Source organism: Melopsittacus undulatus, chromosome 20 (assembly GCF_012275295.1).
Source record: "Melopsittacus undulatus isolate bMelUnd1 chromosome 20, bMelUnd1.mat.Z, whole genome shotgun sequence".
Lineage (NCBI taxonomy): Eukaryota > Metazoa > Chordata > Aves > Psittaciformes > Psittaculidae > Melopsittacus > Melopsittacus undulatus.
Window position 1 is genome coordinate 1,686,222 of NC_047546.1, and position 19,763 is coordinate 1,705,984.

General features: G+C 55.6%; 2 protein-coding genes across 6 annotated transcripts in view; one reads left to right on the forward strand and one right to left on the reverse strand.

The window, feature by feature from the left end:
- Positions 1-486: 486 nt before the first annotated feature.
- Positions 487-2,934, reverse strand: LOC101871149 (CD48 antigen-like). Its single transcript, XM_031054969.2, has 4 exons — positions 2,777-2,934; positions 1,642-1,962; positions 1,295-1,558; positions 487-1,104 (listed from the first exon to the last, which is right to left on the reverse strand). The coding sequence occupies exons 1-4, from the start codon at positions 2,901-2,903 to the stop codon at positions 1,010-1,012; spliced, it is 807 nt and encodes a 268-aa protein (XP_030910829.2). The 5' UTR covers positions 2,904-2,934; the 3' UTR covers positions 487-1,009.
- Positions 2,935-9,480: 6,546 nt separating this feature from the next.
- OTUD7B (OTU deubiquitinase 7B) overlaps positions 9,481-19,763 on the forward strand; it is a 28,248-nt gene continuing 17,965 nt past the window's right edge. For 2 of the 5 annotated variants that reach the window (XM_034071116.1, XM_034071120.1), the window contains exons 1-2: positions 9,481-9,570; positions 17,837-17,985. In XM_034071116.1, the coding sequence (XP_033927007.1) occupies positions 17,913-17,985 (73 nt within the window). In that variant the 5' untranslated portion in view covers positions 9,481-9,570; positions 17,837-17,912. Of the gene's footprint in view, positions 9,571-14,305; positions 14,322-14,404; positions 14,424-14,556; positions 14,874-17,836; positions 17,986-19,763 lie in introns of those variants that run through there. The other 3 variants (XM_034071118.1, XM_034071119.1, XM_034071117.1) reach the window with 3 other exon arrangements.

Sequence of the window (19,763 nt, forward strand, 5' to 3'; positions counted from 1 at the left end):
AAGCTCATCCTAAGGCCCTGATCCAGGGGTAAGCAATGTACAGGGGTAACACAGAGGGGGTTAAAAGAGTTCCTTTGCTTAAACAAAGGTATTGTCTGTCCTAAGTACCTAACGTGCCAAGGCATTGACTACTGATGAGGGGGAGAAGCAGACTGGGCGCCGACCAGACCCTAAGGCCGTGTGTGAAGTTAAAAGGTGTAAAGGTTAAGAGGAAGACCCATTTACTTCATCCTGAGACCCCTGCCCATGACCAGAGGGGGCACTGCGCAGGCGCAAAGGACCTCCCGGCTCATTATAATACGAAGCGGGATAGATAATCAATATGTATAGGCGGATTGAGCAACCTCATGTCTATATACCTTAAGAGAACAAATGCAAAGGGAGAACAGCCCTTAGGGGTGCGTGCTTTGGAGGAGCCATCCCCATGCACCTCAGCACTGAATGGAAGCACACCTACTTTAGAGCTTAAACCCGTTGTGGGGTCTATCCGTGCATCAGGAGAGCCCATAGCTGCTGCCCACCCCTCCATCACAGAGCAACCAAAGGGGCCATCCCGGCTCTGCTCTGGTGCTGCTGCCCTGGCTGCAGGTCAAACGCATGGTGCTCTGGCACGATGCTCATCAGGCATGCAAAGGGCATCACGGACAGCAGGCAATGCTCAGGGAGCTCGCAGCTCCATGGGGAGCCTTAGGAAAGGTCCAGGTTGGGCTTCCTGCAGGTCTTGGGGCCAGCAAGAGGGGTCCCGAGCAGGTAACCATGAATTCAGCAGCTGAGATGTGACCTCGAACTAAAGCAGAGCAGAACAGGTGAGGAGGGAAACTGAGGCACAGAGCAGCTTGGGCTGCAGGAAGCAGGCAGATGTGGAGGGACTGGGTGGGTGCTGCTGTAGCAAGCTCTGGTTGTGATGGTTCCCTTGAGCAACCGCATCCTTCTGCATCCAGCTCAGCCAGCGGCTTCATCCAGGAGCAGGGGTGATGAGATGAGGGGAGACATCAACTGCAGAGTGGCCTTAAGGCAGAGTGAGGAGGAGGAGGATGAGGAGATGGAGTGCCAGGGCCATCGGCACGCTGGTGCTGGTACAGGAGGCAGCACCGGAAGAGTCACCTGGAGGGCACAGGAGGGCTGTGAGCTGCTGAGCCCTGTCAGGGACCCCCAAACCCCTCCTCATACAAGCTCCTGCCAGCCACCGACCCACTGGAGCCCATGGGCCACCTCCAGCCTGGCAGGGACCCACTGTCCTCATGGTTTGCAGCCCACCCAACCACCCACCCAAGTTCTGCCCTCTCTGCAGTACCTGTCCAGGAGCAGGGGTGCCTGTAGATCAGCGAGGCGTTGTTGGAGGACACAGGGTTGCTGACCTTGCAGGTGTAAGTGTCTGGTGAGGAGCTGAGGGACACATGCAGCTCAGAAGTGCTGGTACGGTTCCAGTGGGCCTTGGAGGGGGAGATCCACTCATAGGTCACCGCTTTGAGCCCCACTGAGCACTCCAGGGTTGCTTCACAGTGCTCTGCATCACCCCTGATCACTTTGGCATTCACGGTGGGCTTCGGGACCAGCTCTGCAAGAGGCACCAGCATGTCACAGCCTCTCCCATGTCCCATCACGGGGTGCTGGTACAACCCTCCCGCGTCCCCAGCTCACCATACACCGTCAGGAGGACGCTCTCAATGACCCCCTTGCCCGTCTCATCCTCCATGTACAGCTGGTACATGCTGCTGTCGCTCTTCTGCAGGTGGCTGATCTTCAGGGTGTTGTTGGGGAAGAGCTCCAGGCGTCCCCAGTAGCTGTTGTTGCGGTACCAGACCTCACCAGTGCCATCCCGGCTGGCCAGTTTCAAGGTGTTGTTGCGGCGCCAATGGACTTCATGGTAGGAGGTTTTGCTTTGCAGGCTCGGACTGAGATATGCCACCCTGTCAACAGCCCCCACCACCTCTGATGATGGCTTCTGATGGGCCTGGGATGCTGGGAGAGTGGAGACCAGAGCTGCTTGGCCAGCCTGGACAAGGGGTGATGGGTTCAGACTTCAACAGGGGAAGTTCAGCTTGGAGATAAGGAAGAAGCTCTTCCCTGTGAGGGTGCTGAGGCACCCAAACAAGTGGTAAATGCCCCGTTTCTGGCACTGTTCAAGGCCAGGCTGGACGGAGCCTTTGGTGACATGGTCTAGTGTGAGCCTCCCTGCACATGGCAGGGGTGTTGGAACTGGATGATCCTGAGGTCCTTTCCACCCCATACTCTATCCTTCTATTATTCTAAATTACAAGTAACACTGATTCATAGCATCATCATGGAATGCTTCTGGTTGGAAGAGACTTTCAAAGCTCATCCAGTCCTCACCCCTGCCATGGGCAGGGAGCCCTTCCACCGGAGCAGGATGCTCCAACCTGGCCTTGAGCACGGGCAGGGATGGGGCAGCCGCAGCTCCTCTGGGCAGTGTGGAGCACACCTCTGTGCTCTCGGCCACGTTGCAGAGGCAGTTTATTGTTGGTGTTTCCTCTTCCTCACACTAACTGGTGGCAGTGAATTGTTTTTTCCGAGTTCATTTTCCTCACCCCCCCCCGGGTGAGAGCTCCTCACCCCCAGCTCCATGGTAACAATGCCAGGGATCCCATGGGAAGGGAGCCAGTGGGTCACACCATGGGCACAGCCCTGGGATGGGAGGAGCTGAGGTGGAGCAGGATACAGGGAGGGTTTAGCCATGAACGCATCCCCAAGGTCCAACCCCAAAGCCATCTCCCCCCAGTGCAGCTCCCTCACCCTGGGGAACCCAGCACCTTACCTTGTGTGATGCAGAGGAGGCAGAGCAGCACCATTGCCAGCCCAGCCACCCATCTGCTCTCTGCAGGCAAATCCAAACTCCAACATGCAGTGGCTCCCCAAGGACCCCATGAACCAGCCTGCGCCATGTAGCCGCAGTCCTACACGCCTTCAAGGCAGGCTTTGTTCAACAGGGGCAAGAGTAGGAACCCGGAAACCTTTATTCACTTTCCACAACGGATAAACATCCCCTTTGAAAACCACAAGAGCACACGTGCAGTTCACTCAATGGTGCTCATGCGCAGCAGCAGGACGCCCAGCAGCCTCAAACCTGCCTGAGGACACCATGCACACAGCACCCCATGGACCCCAACCCCATCACCACCACTGTGAAGGGAACAAAACGCAGTCCACAGGGGTCACATCTTGCTTTACAGCTGCTGACACACAGGGATCCCATTTAGAGTCATGGAATGGTTTGGATTAGAAGAGACCTTCAAAGCTCATCCAGTCTCAACCTGCTGCCACGGACAGGGACATCTTCCACTAGGGCAGGTTGCTGCATGCTTCTGTTCATGAAGCCTTTGCTACAATGGAGTTGATACCTGGTGCAGAGCAGGTGTACTCAGACCCGAGCCCCTGCACTGGCCTCTAATTCCTGGGTTTGCTATGTGATTTGTTTTGTGTGGAAAGTACTCCAAGCAGAGTTGTGCTGCTGAGTGCTTCACTGGAGACAGCCCTGCAGAAGGGGGCAGAGCATCAGTTGCAAGCTTGTACCAGAACTACAGGTCTTTCTCCTCAAAAGAGGATCTAACCAGTAAGACCGTTTCAGGTACAGTAACAGTGTCCAGAACCTCCCAATACTGCGGGGCAGAGGCTGCATCCCAACTGCTGCCTCTCCATTGCAGCCTCGTGGGGCTGGGACCCAGCATGAAGCCCCCCAGAGAGCTGGTGAGCACCAGTGCTCGCAGCCATGATGCCCATCAGTGCAGGAAAACCCCAGTACTCTGCCCTGCTTTGGGATCTACAGCGAGGAGGAGGATAGGGTGGTCCTTAAACCTCATCAAGGAAAGGCCCAGTCCTTGTCCTCAGGGAAGTGATGTGGACTTCACTTTGCTCCTGTTCTCCCCATAGTAGGTGCTTGGAGATGGGGATGGATCCCCCAGTCCTGTTGGGGTCCCCCCTATTGGTGATGCAGCAGCTCCAATGAAGAGCCAGGGATGGGGAAGACACTGCTCACTTGTTCCACTGCTGGAAAAGGCATAGAAGAGGCTTGTCTGGTTCTGTGGGCTCAGGGGATGAATTACTCAGCACCACCAGAGCTCAGCCCATGCAGCTTTAACAGGAAGAAGAGTTATCTCCTTTTGCTTTCTACAAGTTTCGTTGCTCTTTCTGTTTAGACAGCAGCCAGCCTGCACTTCCTATTGCTGAAAGCTTGGAGACATTCCCCATGCTCCAGCAATACAAGGGCTTGCATGTGGAGATGACCCATGGAGGTGTTTAGAGGCATCACCCTTCCCCTGGCAGCATTAAGCTGAACACAGCTAAGAGTTTCTCTCCTCACAAGCCACAACCTTTTCACTCCTTGGATTTAGAAAGCCCCATAGAAAACTGCAGGCAGCCTCCCTTGTGGTCGAGGGCTGAGGAGTGAGGAAGTGAGTTGAGGAAGTTTGTCTTGGACAAGAAACATAAACAGAGGAAGGGCAGGAGGGTGGGAACACTTGTATGGTGTCAGGAGACTGAGCAGAGCCGTTCAGCTGAAGAGAAATTAGACCAGAAACTGTGTGCATTCAGAGTCATGTCTTGGGTGTGAAGCTCCAAGTACTAAAGAAGCTTCTGTTTTTACATCAGCAGGTAAAAGGAGACAAATCAAAAGGGTGGCCTCGTGGAACATGGAGACACCGCGGATAGCAGAGGGAGCTCCTGGATAACATCACCATTTGGGAAGTCACCGCACCCTTAGATTCCACAACCAGTTCACCATCAGCATCCCCATGGGCAGGAGCCCCCCTTGAAACGGGTTCGGGCTGCGTTGCAGTTCCCGCAGCGCTCCGGCAGAGGGCGGAGCAGAGGCAGCTCCGCATCCTCCTCCTGCGAGCTGAGCACTGGGAGGACCCCAGCACACACAGAACCCACCCGACTTCACTGCTCCGGCTCTTCTGGCCATGATCTTATGGCTGAGATGCAGCAGAGCCCCAGGTTACGTGGTGCTGGCTGGGTACTTGATGTGGTCCATGGTGGAGGCTCATCCTCAGCATCCCCAGGCACGGAGCTGCAGGGGCATCTAACTGCAACAGAAGCAAGACACATCTCTGTCTCCCTGCCTCACTTTCGGTCCACACAAGGAAGAGTCCAGCTGCTTTTTGTCGTGAAACATCAGTAAAAGAGGGTGATAAATGGGCTTGGTTGTGAGCTGTAGCTGTAATGGAGAGATCTGCTTGCCTGGTGGAACATCAAACCACAGAAAGAGGGGAGCTCTAGATGAGATCTTAGGGAGAAGTTCACAGACTGGTTTGTGTTGGAAGGGAGCTTAAAGCTCATCTAAAGCCACGGGCAGGGACCCCTTCCACTGGAGCAGCTGCTCCAAGCTCCTGTGTCCAACCTGGCCTTGAGCCCTGCCAGGGATGGGGCAGCCACAGCTACTCTGAGCCTTCTCCCTGGCCCTGCTGCTCCCTGCAGCCCCTGCACACAGGTGGTTCCTGGGCTACAAGTGCACAAAATGAGGTCACCATCCTCTTCCCCAGCACCAGCTCTGCTTGGGTCGTGTCCAAGCACCCAAAGAAGCCTCTGCTAATCGCCCTAAGAACAGCAGCAGGGATTAGGTGCTATACCTAGAGGGACACAGCTAAAAGGGGCCGCAGGCAACAGAGCCAGCGCACCCTCACTGGCACATCCCTATTTATAGACAACTGGATGAAGGAGTAAGTCCTGCCTTTCACTTCCAATTAACAACCCCCCTTTTCTTCATGGAGTAACTTCCACATCCGTTGTCCTTTAAGCACTTTGATCACCTGAAATCCCAGTTTACATTGCATTTTGCTGACCAGAATCCTTGGGCTCCTCTTTCTGCAGAGTGCTCAGAGGCCAGGAAGGTTTTTTCCTGTACAAAACCAGTGATGTGGTTTCCAGGAGTCAGATTTTCTGTAGGAAAACTCCAATTCCAGGCATCAGATTTTACTTCTCCTCTTCAAACTGATTTAAGGAGGTAGTGGGGGGACTCTAAGTAGCCAAAGGTACTGCTTTACATGCATAATAATTGCAAGCTAAGTTAAACCCCAGTATTGCCTTCTGTTGTTTAGGTTGTAAATGGTTTAGTGTCTGGAAAATACCATTTCATTCTCTGTTTGTTTTGGAAATGCTTTCGTAACCATGTCAGTGATGAGGTTTTTTCAGCTAAATAAGCCCCGAGTGTTGTCTCCTCCTTAAATGCATCTTTGTCCTTAAAGGAATAGCACCTTCCTGCAAACTTCCTACAAGGAGAAGCCTTTCCACCAAAGAAATACCTGGAATTTCCCCATTACACCCCATCCATGTGTGTGTTGTGGGATGCAGGGACCAGGCCAGCCGGTGACGTGAGTGAGTCCAGCTCTGGAAATGGATTGAGAACGAACCATTTGCTCCTAGCAATGGACACCTTCAGGTCAGCACCAACAAAATCCCTGTCCTCTTGTGTCAGGAAAAGGGCAGGAACATCTCTAAGTATAGAGGCAAGGGGAAAACCAGATCACTGCAGGCAGAAGGGAGCTGAAATCCATGCAGATGCTGACAAATAGAGGAGTTGCCTGGAACCAGTTGTGTCCTGTGATGAGTTTCCTCCTCTGGTTTTCATTACTACAGAACCACTTCCTTTACCTGGCCCTCTCCTGGGTGCCAGAACATTTCCAGCATCCCAGGCCCTGGCCTGGTTTCCTATGGTTTGGGAGAACCCTGACCCTTTCCCTGTGCCTCAGGTCTTACTCTAAAGCAACGCTGGTGGCTGAAACATCTTGTGCCACAGCATCCAGGGTTCCTGCTATTGTCAAAGGAAGAAGGTTTGGATGAGTTTCCATCTTTCAAGCCAAAAATGAGTTTGTTTTCCTCTTAGCTTTGCTTGTCAGCTGCCATTTAACCCTCTGCTTTTCTCCTTGGGCTACAGAAAGAACTCTTCACCCCATGAGTAAGCATGTCTGTTGTTCCTGTTTCATTATCTGGCATGAGTGAATCCAGGTACCTCCATTTAACTGTGTCTGCATCCATTCAGCTGCCCTGCAGTAAGTCTGGTGGGTTCCTGCTGGAACATGAGCACACTTCAGGAGGTGCAATGCTTTACTTCACCTCATTCTTCTGTCATCATCTGATTGTGTTTGCTCTTTCAACAGTAACAAGGGGGGAAAAAGAGGGCAAATAAACAACTAAAGATGCTTTTGAGTCCAGAATCTTCTCCAGTTGTCTTATGGAAACTGTGTATGGATGTTAGATATGTGTATGGATATCTGTGCAGGGATGTCAGTTATGTGCATGGATATCTGTGCATGGATGTCAGTTATATGTATGGGTGTCATGTGTATGGATGTAAGTTACATGCATGGATGTCAGTTATGTGAATGGATATCTGTGTATGGATGCCAGTTATGTATATGGATGTCATGTATGGATGTCAGTTATGTGTATGGATGTAAGTTACATGCATGGATGTCAGGTATGTGCATTGATATCTACGTGTATGGATGCCAGTTATGTATATGGATGTCATGTATGGATGACAGTTATGTGTATGGATGTCAGTTATGTGCATGGGTGTCATTTAGCTATATGGATGTCATGTGCATAGATGTCAGTTATGTGCATGGATATCTATGTGTATGGATGTCAGTTATGTGCACAGATGTCAGTTACTTGCATGGATATCTGTGTATGGATGTCAGTTATGTCAGTTGGCCACTCCATAAGGTTTTGAGCAAAAGTTGAGTGATTTTTAAGGCAAGAAAAGCTCTTTCTTGCAGAGGCCTTTGAGAGTTGTCTTTGCAGATCAGTTCAGAGCTATCCCATGAAGCCAAACAGACTTTGTGTCTGCAATCCCTGGGTTTCCTCATGGAATCATGGCGGGTTTGGGTTAAGAAGGACCTAAAAGCTCACCTAAAGCCACAGGCAGGGACCCCTTCCACTGGAGCAGGTTGCTCCAAGCCCCTGTGTCCACCCTGGCCTTGAGCACTGCCAGTGGCATCATCCTCCATCCCTCCTCACCAGTGAGCTGGTTCAGCACCACTGGCTCTGCCTCACCTCACTTCTTCAATGTCTCAGCACCGCTCACCATCTGCTGCTCTGCCTTTATCCCCCTCTCCTCCCATCCCTGATCCTCTTTGTGGCACTTCTTTATCCCGGCGTCCCCTAACAAATCCAGGCGAGTCCCCACACGCTTTAACCTCCATCCCTGCAGCGCCTGAAGCCCCACAACAGCACTGCTCTGTCCCACTGCCCCTAGAAGCCTTTCCAACCTGGTGGATTCCATGGCTCCTCCTTTGCACAAACACAGCAGCCGGGAATGGGGAACAGACCCCCCCTGGGGGGGCCGGGCGGTACAAACTGTGCTTTCTTTGCTGGCCCTTTCTCGTCCCGGCCACCATCAACAATCCTTTTGTGTGCGGTACAAACAAGGCTGGGCGCTGGCAGGGAACAAAGGCACGATTGAGGCTGGGATCAGCTGAACCCTGCGCATGATGCTGCTGCTCCCGGCCCCCCAGTGATGGGGCAGAGCAGCGAATGGGGCTGCGGGGATGCGCTGGGGGGGCTGGAGCATCTCCTGGGGACAAGGAGCTGGGTCTGGGTCATAGAGGAGCAGAGTGAGGGGGATCCCATCAGTGAGCATCAATAGCTCAAAGGTGGTGCCCTAACCCTAACCCTAACCCAGTGGTACCCAGGGACAGGACAAGGAGCAATGGCCATAAACTGAACCACACCAAGCGTCAGCTCAACCAGAGGAAGAGCTGAGGGTGGCAGAGCCCTGGCCTGGGCTGCCCATGGGGTGCTGGGGGCTCCATCCCAAAGCCCCATGGACACACTCTGGGGGAGCTCCAGAGCTCCCTTCCAGCCCGAACATCGGGGTTCAGTGACACCCCCGAGCTGTGCAGCCCCACTGGGATCCATTGGGGTCTCCCAGCACATCCCACAGTGGAGCCACTGGCACCGTGAGGCTCCTTGCTCTGGGCACTGAGTGCCCCAGTTGGGCTCCACACTGAGGGCTCAAGCACAATGCTGGGGGGTCCAGGCCCCACACTGGGTAGTTCAGGCCCCGCATTTGGAGGTCCAGGCCCCACACTGGGGGGTTCAAGCCTCACATTGGGGGGTTCAAGCCCTATATTGGGGGGTTCAGGCCCCACATTTGGACGTTCAAGCCCCACACTGGGGGATTCAAGCCCCACATTTGGAGGTTCAAGCCCTACATTTGGGGGCTCAAGCCTCACATTGGGGGGTTCAAGCCCCACATCTGGAGGTTCAGGCCCCATATTGGGGGGTTCAGGCCCCACATTTGGGGGTTCAGTCCCCATCCGGACTGTCGCCGCTGCGCTGCCACGGCCCGGCCGCATGGTGGCGCTCCCTCTCTCCCCTTTCCTGCGCAGGCGCCGTTGAGCTGCTGCGAAGGGGGGGCAGAGGGCGTGGCCCCAGCGGCGCACGCCATTGGCCACGCTCAGCCCGGAGGGGCGGGGCGTGACGGCCGCGTGCGCCCGTTAAAGCGTTCCGGGCAGGAACGGGGGCGGTGCCGCGTGTCCCCCCCCCCTCTCACCCCCCCAGGTCAGCGGCGGCGCCGGGAGCGCGCCCGAGCCATGGAGCCCAGCGCAGGTAACGCCGCGATCGTTGCGTCCGGTCCGGTCCGGTCCGGTCCGGGCCCTGCCGCTGAGGGGGGGGGGGGGGCGGCGGGGTCACCGGTACCGAGCGGGGCCGAGTCCCGGTTCTGCCGGGGCTCCATGGGGCTTCCCGGTGCGTGGGGCCGGGGCTGGCGAGAGCGGCCTGGGCCCCGCAGGAGCGGCTCCGGAGCCGGCCGGGAGCAAAGCGGAGCTCCGGGGCCGGGGGAGGCCGCGGGCCCGGAGCCGTTTCCGTGCGGGTGAGGAGCTCGGGGGGGTTCGGCCTCCGGTTACCGGGGAGCGGAGGGGCCGTGGTCGGGGTGAAGGGCCCGGAAGGCTGAGCCGGGCTGGGATCGTCCGGAGCCGCCGTTGGCAGCGGCCGGGGAACGGTTTGGGGTGAAGGGAGCCTGAGGCTCATCCCAAGCCATGGCAGGGACCCCTTCCAGCCCCGACACTGCCGGGATGGGGCATCCAAACCTCCCCCGTTCAGCCCATCCCAGTGTCCCAGCCCCTCACGGGGAAGAGCTGCCCAAGGTCCCGTCTCCATCTCCCCTCGGGCAGGTTCAAGCCGTTCCCCTTGGCCTGTCCCTATGAGCCCCTCTCCAGGTTTCCTTCCCTAAGCTCAGCTCACGGGGTCCGTGTCGGGGTCTGAGCCATTGCTCGGATGGATGCGTGCGAGTGATGGTGATGATGATGCAGGGAGAGCCTTGGATGTGCTGAAGCTGCCCTGTTTGTGTCCCAGGGCTCGCAGGGGCTTGGAGGCTGCCCCGTGTTCATCATCCCAAGGGTTAGGCTGATGTGGGTGCTGGAAGGAGCAGGGTTGTATTTGGAGCGAAGGGAAGCAGGTGATTGCGGCGCTGCAATAGGGTCAGGTTTTATTTAGCAGCAGTTAAACACATGAAAACCATCCCGGTTTTATAAACTTCCACTGTGCCTCTGGCTTAACCGTTGCTTTGCCTCTTGAGCAACAGCGTGTGCTTAAATCCACCTCTTCCCTGCTGGAAAACCTCCCTTCATCGGGATGGCATCGCTGTCCCGAAGCAGCCCAAGACACACTGGAAGGCTTCAGAGCTGGGCTTTGAGGCTGGGGCTCCCCAAGGTGGTCAAAGAGCTGCAGGTGCCAAGAGGGAGATGCTGGAGCCTGACCATGGGCTGTGAATATCCCTCCTTTAGTGGGCTGGATTCCTCTTTGCAGGGCGAGTAAAGCCACCAGGATCAGGTGAAGTTGTGTGGCTGGAAAAGCTGAGCCTGACGGCTGGAATTGTCTGCATCAGGTCATGCACAATGGCTGGGTTCTTCTCCATAGAGCCATGGAATAGTGTGGGTTGCAAGGGGCCTTAAAGCTCATCCAGAGCCGTGGGCAGGGATCCACTGGAGCAGGATGCTCCCAGCCCCATCCAGACTGGCCTGGAGCACTGGTGGGGATGGGGCAGCCCCAGCTTCCCTGTGTCCCATAGGGAAGAGCTCCCTCAGCTCTGACTCTGTCCTCCTCATATCCAGTGACTGTTGCCCTGGATGAAGCTGCTTGCTCCATGCCCACCTCGCACAGCACCTAAGTCGGAGCTCAGCGCCTGGGAGGAAGGTATTAGGTCAGGTCAGGCTCGGCGCTAATCCTGGCTCTGGTTTGGCTCTTCTCGCCTGCGTTAGGTAACCTGCAGTGTCAGGGCAGGGGTTGGTGCGGGTCTGGAGGGGATCAATCCAGTTCCCTCTGTGGCGGTGGGGAGCGTGGCTCATCCCGGTTCCCGGGTGGATGTGGGGTGCTGGAGTCCAATGGATCACATCCTGCTGCCTCCGAGTGGAGCTTTGCAAGGCCAAGAGGAGGACGTGGGGTTAGGGTTAGGGTTAGGGCAGGAGCAGGTCTCTGGATCTTGGCACCTCGGTTCCCATCTGAAGGGGCCCCCTCGGAGGCCCCCCCAGGTCCTTTCTGCCCCCGGAGCTAGTGGAGGTGCCCGGCCAAGATCGTGCATTGACTTTGTGCTGCTTGGATGGAGCCTGGAGCCTGGCTCAGGTCCTGCCCTGCTCAGCAGCCCCATGGAGAATCCCGGTGCAGTTCAATGCTCCTAAAATCCTTCTGGAAATAGCTCTTGAAGTGTAGCAAAGGGCCCTGGATACAGGGATCCCACATCACGTTTCCTGCTGGGTTTTGACTTTAACCTTGTTGTGTTCTCCACATGATTCCCTTGCTTTAGTATTCCAATGAAAGCCGCTCAGAGTGATGATCATCCATCATTCCCATGCTGTGGCTTGGGTTTGTTTCCAGGGAAATGCCTGCTTAGGTAAATGTGTTGGGTGACTTCCCTCTTCCTCGTGCCCTGGGAGACACAAGGGATGAAGCTGAGCACATTCCACTGTTGGACCTTGCTTCCTCTTCACCTCCTCCCTTGCTCTCTTGGTTTACCTGATGGAGATGGGCAGGGAGCAGCCACGGAGGACACGGATGGATGCTCCGAGGCTCAGATCTGACCCTGGTGCTGGGTTATCCTGTGGAGAGGAGCAAGGGAGAGGTTCACGTGGCTTTGCTGTGTGCTTTCTGCCTTCAGTCGTGGAATGGTTCAGGTTGGAAGGGAGCTTAAAGCTCAGCACCTTCCCAGGGAAGAGCTTGTGCCTAAGAGCTCAGCTCAGCCTCCCCTTGGGCAGGCTCAAGCCATTCCCCTTGGCCTGGCCCTGCAGCCCCTTTAGGAGCTGCTCTGAGGTCTCACAGAGCACAGCAGAGGGTCAGGATCCCCTCCCTGAGCTGCTGCTCACGCTCTGGGGGTGCTCCCAGCACATGGGGGGGGGTCTTGGGGAGCCCAAGGCCTTCTCCTCACTTCCTGCAGCCTCCACCCATCCTGCTTGAGGTGCTTTTGGCATTGAGTGTTTCCATGTCTGTTCCTCAGGTTTTCCCATGCAGGGATTAACTGCCCCTGGCCCCTTCCCAAAGGCTGGTGCTTTCCTGCTGGGATGGATGCAGGTCTGTGCTGATGGAGGATCCCTGTGCTGCTCTGGGATGCAGGGCTTTCACTCTCTGCTCCATGGGTGTGGTGAGAAGCACTGTTTGTGTAAGGCTCAGGCTTATTATAGTTGAGAGCAAGGTGTGACTCATGGCTCCGGGTAATCTCCCCTCTGCTTGCTCCATGGGAACCATCGCGCTGCTCCGGCCCTGCGAGCTGGGGGAAGCTGGTATAGACCCATGGATGGGTTTGGGTGGGAAGGGAGCTTAAAGCCCTGGGCAGGGACCCCTTCTGCTCCAAGCCCCATTGAACACTGTGCCAGGGATGGGGCAGCCACAGCTTCCCTGTGCCAGTGCCTCAGCACCACTGAAGAACACAGGCTCAAAGCTGGAGGGTTATGAACAAATCAGTGCCCACCCTGGGGTGTTCCTAACAAAGGTGAAGCCATGGGATGCTGGTTAAGCCAACAGCAGCCAGGAGAGGAGAGGAGGAAGGGCTCGTGAGCTGCATGGAGGTGCCAGGAGGGAGCAGTGCTGTGCCCATCGGACCCCGGGTGTTGCTCAGAGCTTCCAGCAGATGGTTTCAGGCTGATTCACTGGGGTTTGGGGTTGGTGTTGTCCTGTCCAGAGAGGAGGAGCGTGTTCATTGCTGCTGGGAGCACTTCACCCCGTTCTGCTGTCGTGCCCCAACATGCTGCCAGCCCTGGTCCTCCTGAGCTGGCAGCGGCTCACAAAGGAGATGCTTCCATCAGGAGAAAGCCTTTGCAGGCAGTGCAGGGTTTCATAGCAGAAAGCTCACCCTGAGAGATGCTGGTGCTGCCTCAGGAGCCAGGGGTCAAGCCCAGAACCAGGCTCTTGGAGGTGCTGTGAGGGTGTCAGGGTCTCAGACTAAAACCAAGGCAGGCGGAGGTGTCCTTCACCCTGGACATCTGCTTCCTGCCCACTCAGAGCTGGACACAGCAACTGCATCAAGTTTAGCTTCAGCCCAAGGGAAACGCTTCATTTGGGGGCAGAAGCCCTTGTGCAAACTCACTTCAAGCCTTTGTTTTAAGTCAGTGTTGTACAGGACACCAGCAAGGAGAGGACTTTCGTCATCAAGTGCACGTAAATACTCCCCTTGCACCACGTGTGCTCTATGGGCTTCCTGCTGCCTCTGCCAGCTGGACAGGCTGAGCTGGGCTGGGGCAGCCTGGACAAGAGAAGGCTCCTAAAGGGGAGACCTGAGAGCAGCTCCAGTGCCTAAAGGGGCTGCAGGAAACCTGGAGAGGGGCTTGGGACAAGGGATGCAGGGACAGGACAAGGGGAATGGCTTTAAGGTACCAGGGTTTTGCTGCGCAGGACTCATCCATCTCCTGCAGCTCCTTCCAGTGTCTCATTAGGGTGAGGCTTAAGGAAGCTTTTGACTGCATTTTACAAGCATTAGCTAAGGAGCTGTTGTGACATTGGGGGTTTTACCTTGCCCGTTTCCGTCCATACAGGCACCAGAATGGTGCTACTTTTGCAATGAGGTTTGCGATGATGCCCAGTCCTTGAGGGCAGCCCATGAGTGACATTGACATTCCAGCATCCTGCTTGGCAAATCTCACCATTCCCAGAGGTTTGGGAGTGTCGATGTTATCCCGTGCCTGTGGGACACAGCCAATGGAAGTGTGAGATGGTGTCAAGAGGCTTCTGGGGATTGGAGCATCCTTAAAGCTGGGTGGCTTTTAGGCCAGCTGAGGTTGTGGATGGGGTGAAGGTGCTGCTGGTGGCCTACTCATGGTGATGCTTGCGTTTAACAGGGGTGTTTCTAGAGGAGGAGAAGCTGCAAGAGGGTGAAGGTGGGTTCCACGCTGAGCTTTTACCTCATTTCCTACCTTGGTGGCAGATTGGAATCGTGTTCAAGGCCAGGTTGGAATGGGCTTGGAGCAGCCTGCTCAAAGGTGGGGATCTGGAACTGGAGGAGCTTTGAGCTCCCTTCCAACACAAACCAGCCCATAGCTGTGATGTGAAAGGGTTAGGGTTCGGGTGCTGGCGCTTGGGACAAGGCAGAGGAAAGGTCATCCCTGCGAAGCCCTGCTCCATGTGGATGGTGACACAGCACATCCCGGAGGGAAGCGTGGTGCCGGGAGCTGAAAGATGCCAGTGTTCCCTGCCCGGCGGGGGTTGCTTTCACCGGGAGCACCGGCAGCGCCTCAGCCCCATGTCTCACCCACATAGCTCAGCCCTTGCATCACGGCAGAGGCGTTGCTGGGCTCCGAGATTCCTGAGGACATCGAGGTTCCTGCAGCCAGGAATCACGGTTCCAAGCAGCCTGGACACTGCTGTCGGCTCCAGGGCTTGGGCAACACCTGCCCATGGACACCTCTGAGTGCTGCTGACACCGGGAGCAGGTTTGTTTGCTCTTGAGGACGAGGGCTGATGGGTTCAGACCGGGACATGGGGGGTTCAGGTTGGGTGTAAGGAAGAAGTGAAGGTGATGGGGAACCGGAATGGGTTGAACAGAGAAGCTGTGGCTGCCCCATCCCTGGCAGTGTTCAAGGTTGGATGGGGCTTGGAGCATCCTGCTCCAGTGAAGGTGTCCCTGCCTGTGCCTTCAGATGAGCTTTAAGGTCCTTTCCATGCTGGAGCAAACCCCATCAGCTCATAAACTCCTGCAGCTCCAAAGGTTTTCCCTGTGTCGTTGGGATGCAAGTCTTTGGTGCATTGGATGCTCTGCAGTTCCTAGTGGAGGGCAGCTCCTTGCAGGAGGTTGCGATGAGATGGGTCATCCTCATCTGGGGTGGTCCATCCACCATCCCTGTGTTCCCACAGGGGCTCCACAGTGACATCTGAGTGCTCCAGGGCAAGGAAGACATGGAGCAAAGGAAAGGAGATCAGGAAGAGCACAGCTCCATGGGGAGCTAGCTGGAAGGAGGGACCTGGCTTACCATGCCAAGAACATGAGGGTTACAGCCAAGGACCTGAAGCCTTTATTCTGCAGTGACCAATCCAATGGATTATTCCCTTGAAATCAGGGGGTTTTCCAGGTTTTAAAGCAGAGCAGAATGGGAGGGAAAGGGAAGGAATGTGCCGCATCCCTGTCTCATGTCTCCGGTTTGGTTGCAGGGAGATGGCTGAAATGGGATAACTTCTGTCCGTTGGGAAGCTGGTGATGGGGCCGGGTGTACATTTTGTATCATCCCCCTTCCCCAAACATGCAGCATTCCATGTAAACAGCCACTGCCTCTCCACGGTGTCCGTGCCAAAGAGTTTTAGTGCCGGGGTGGGATAACAATGTGCAATTGTGTGATTCCCACCAGCAGGGTTGCTCAAGGAGTAACCTCTTCCCAGACACTGCTGGGAAGGAGGCACCCGCTTCCCCACACTGCTCCTGTGGTCCTCGATGGAATTCTGGGGATGTTCGTGCATGTGAGGCCAATCCCAGGTGTAAAAGCTCCCGGCTCCCAGCACAGAGCTGCATTCCCAGCTTTCAGTGTGGGATATTGCACACATGGAGATGCTGGAGAAGGGCAACGGAGCTGGACCACAAGGGATGGGGAATGGCTGAGGGGGTTCTGATGGAGAAGGCTCAGGGGGGCCCTGATGGCTCCCTACAGGAGGATGGAGCCAGGAGGGGCTGGGCTCTGCTCCCAAGGAACAAGGGATGGGACAAGAGGAACCAGCCTCAAGCTGCACCAGGGCAGGTTTAGATGGAGCTGAGGAACAATTCCTGCCCCAGAGGGAACTTGGAAGGAGACTGGGGGCCTGTGTTCAAGGCCAGCTTGGACACAGCACCTTGGAGCATCCTGCTCCAGTGGAAGGGGTCCCTGCCCGTGGCAGGGGTTGGAGCTGGAGGAGCCTTAAGGTCCCTTGAACCCAAACCATTCCAGGATTGTGCTGCAGTGAACTTCCAGTTTGGAACTGTTCCATTTCCATACCTCTTGCTGGGGGTTAGAGGATACAAATGTGCGGCTTCCAGTTAGGGCTGTTCCCTATGGTGGTGATGGGGCGAGAGCAGGAATTCCCTGCCCCATTCTGCTGCCTGAAAAGTCTTGGGTTTAGGCTCTAACATTGAAGAATGGCATTTAACCAACAAAGCCAGGAAATTCCAGATTAAAGCGTGGCTGTTTGACTTGCTTGGGCTCCGGGGGTTGTGCCGTTAGGGAGCTTTGCCCATCTTTAGCAATAATCCTGGAAAGAGGCAGTTTATGGCACAAGGAGCTTTGCCCATCAGGAATAACCCTGGAAAGAGACTTTTTACCCCAGGACTGCAGGAAAACCAGGGGGTTCTTCCTCTCCCACCCTCAGCAGGGCACTGCCTCCCTCAGCCCCTTCCTGCAGCTGGGGATGAGTTGTTTTCCCAGCAGTTTTGGGTTCCTTGAGAGTGGAATTTTGCTCCCAACCCTTGACGTGCAATAAACCCAAGCTCCCGGAGAGGTCCTGGCTCCGGCTGTGCCTCGAGGAATGCAGAAAATCAGGATTTGGATGCCCAGCAGGAGCACACACCTCAGCATCAGCTCCTTCTCATTCAAACAGGCTCACGGAATATCCCCTGAGCCAGGCTGGGCTTGGGAAGCAGATCCCAAGTGGTGCCTTCCTTTCCTCCTGCAGCTGGGGGGGTTATTGCCTCTGAAGGGGCTTTGGATGCAGGGATGCAGGGACAGGCCAAGGGGAATGGCTTGAACCTGCCCGAGGGGAGGCTGAGCTGAGCTCTGAGGCAGAAGCTGTTCCCTGGGAGGGTGCTGAGGCGCTGGCACAGGGTGCCCAGAGGAGCTGTGGCTGCCCCATCCCTGGCAGTGCTCAAGGCCAGGTTGGACACAGGGATTGGAGCATCCTGCTCCAGTGGAAGGGGTCCCTGCCCATGGCTGCGGATGAGCTTTCAGGTCCCTTCCAACCCAAACCATTCCATGATTCCATGCAAGGCAGCATCTGTTAATTCCAGCATTTGGGGCTTTTATTCTGCTCTGATTTCAGGGTACTCAGTGGAGCCTGCCCATGTTCCATGCAAAGATGAAAGAGAAGCTTCCTGCTGTCTCCCTGCTTCCAAAGAAACTCCTTTCTTTTTCCTTGCTCCTTGCCCATCATTTTGGAAAGAAAAACTTTAACACCTTTGAAATGAGGAAGAAAACCCCAAATTTGCTGAGCCCTTGCTGTACCCAGCAGCAGCATCATGACAGCCCCTTCATGCAGGGCGAGAGCAGCAAAAGCTGTGGTTTTCCTCCCAGTTATCCATTGTTTAAGTCCTAAATCCCAACTGGTTTTGGGGGGGGGGGGTTATTCCCCTTGCCATCAGGTAGCTCAGCTCCTGCCTGGCCTGGCTGGTGGGTTTGTGCCTTTCAATGTGAGCTGCAGGTGCTGTTGGTTTCATTCCTAGACTGATGCCGAGGTGCTGATCCGGGCGCTGCCGATCCCAAGCTGCCGGGAAGGATCCATGAGCCACGACCTCGGCTATGGACATCGTCCTGTCGGATTTTGTGCGCTCAACGGGGGCAGAGCCAGGACTGGCCAGAGATCTCCTGGAAGGTAAATGGGATTGGGAATGGAAGCAGGGAGAAGCCAGGCTGATGGGAAAGGCGTTGGGAGAGGTGTGGGAGCTGCTGGTGGTTGGGAATGTGGTGCTGGAGCTGTTAGAGCTGTGCCCTCAGCAGCGTGGCTGCTGACATTCAGCCTTGGCTTCTTGTTACACATCCATCAGGGAATGAATGTCAAGTGGTTGGAAAGGGAACACATCGACGGGGAGAGTGGTTTCCTTTCCTTCATCCTCTCCCTTCACGTGTGTTTGATGCAAGAGGCAAAACTGAGGGTTTCTCTTCCTTTATAGCAGCAATACCTTCCCAAGGGCTGAAGGAGCAGCACTAGGTGAAGGCTGCCAGTGTTTTGGAAGCAATATAGGGATAATTATACAGGCAAAGCCATGCTTTTACTGGTATATCTTGTTCTGCTTGTGGCGGTGGTTTGATGTGCCGATAGAAAGTGCTGTTTGGTGGGTGCCAGTGACCTCTCCTGGCAGAGCATCCCTTAGAGCCCCATTTACAGCAGGGCTGGAGGCTGCTCCCGAGCAGCACCAGTGGGTTTAAGGTGATGGAGAGTGCTGAGATGCTCTGATGCTTCCTCCAAAGTACTGGGGAGTTGCTCACTCCTGATTGTGTTTAGCTGGAGGCTGCAGGTGCTTCATTTCCACCCTGTATTTAACGATGGGAAGGGTAGAGGAGAAAGGACACCAGGACTTAATGTTGGAGCTGTAAACCTGCTCGTGAGCGTTGCCTTTGGGTTCGTGTAGACAAAAGGTGGTGAGTAAATACCGGAGTGTGTTGTAAGGCTGCAGGACAGAAACATTGCACAAGGAGCTCGCCATGAGCTGGCTTCAGTGTGAGCTTGGAGCCCAGAGCCCCCCGTGTGCTGGGCTGCACCCCCAGAGCGTGAGCTGCAGGGCAGGGAGAGGATCCTGCCCCGCTGCTGTGTGAAGGGGAGAGCTGAGAGCAGCTCCAGTGCCTAAAGGGGCTGCAGGAAACCTGGAGAGGGGCTTGGGACAAGGGATGCAGGGACAGGACAATGGGAATGGCTTGAACCTGCCCGAGGGGAGGCTGAGCTGAGCTCTGAGGCAGAAGCTGTTCCCTGTGAGGGTGCTGAGGCGCTGGCACAGGGTGCCCAGAGGAGCTGTGGCTGCCCCATCCCTGGCAGTGTTCAAGGCCAGGTTGGACACAGGGATTGGAGCATCCTGCTCCAGTGGAAGGGGTCCCTGCCCGTGGCAGGGGTTGGAGAGAATGGAGTCAAAGCCCTGAAATCATTGCTCGAATCCATGTCTTTAGGCACTTGGCTCCACATCCCTGTCTCAGTGCTCACAGCATCCATGGGGAGCTTGTTCCTCTTTGGAGCTCCCATTGGCTGTGCTGGGTTCAGGGCATCACTTTGGCAGCTCCAGGCAGGAATGTGGCACATGGGGGCTGTGTGATGTGCTTTGTGCTGGCTCCTGGGTTTAAGTTGCTTTGATTCATCATTGAGGCTGGTGATAGCAGAGGTTAAAGCAGATGTTGCTTCAAGCTCTCCCTCTCCTGCTCGCACATGGGTGGATTATTTTGGCTCATTCCTGTGATGTGCTGCTGAGCTGGTGCTGTTTCTCCTGCAGCCTCGGTGGAGGTGACAGCTCCAGGGGTGGCAATGAGGGAAAACACGGAGAGTTTTCTGTTTTGGATGGGTATTAGTGAGAGCAGTTGGATAAAAGAGATGTGGGAAGTGAATTACTCACATGTGGAGTTGGAGGGAGACATAGAATCATAGGATGCTTTGTGGCAAGGGACCTT

Excerpts from the sequence above, each read along its gene's own strand:
- LOC101871149 (XM_031054969.2), bottom strand. The coding sequence starts at position 2,903 with ATGGCGCAGGCTGGTTCATGGGGTCCTTGGGGAGCCACTGCATGTTGG. Across the intron at positions 1,963-2,776 it reads CCTCCTCTGCATCACACAAG|CATCCCAGGCCCATCAGAAG; the intron begins GTAAGGTGCTGG and ends CCACTCTCCCAG. Across the intron at positions 1,559-1,641 it reads CGTCCTCCTGACGGTGTATG|AGCTGGTCCCGAAGCCCACC; the intron begins GTGAGCTGGGGA and ends TGCCTCTTGCAG.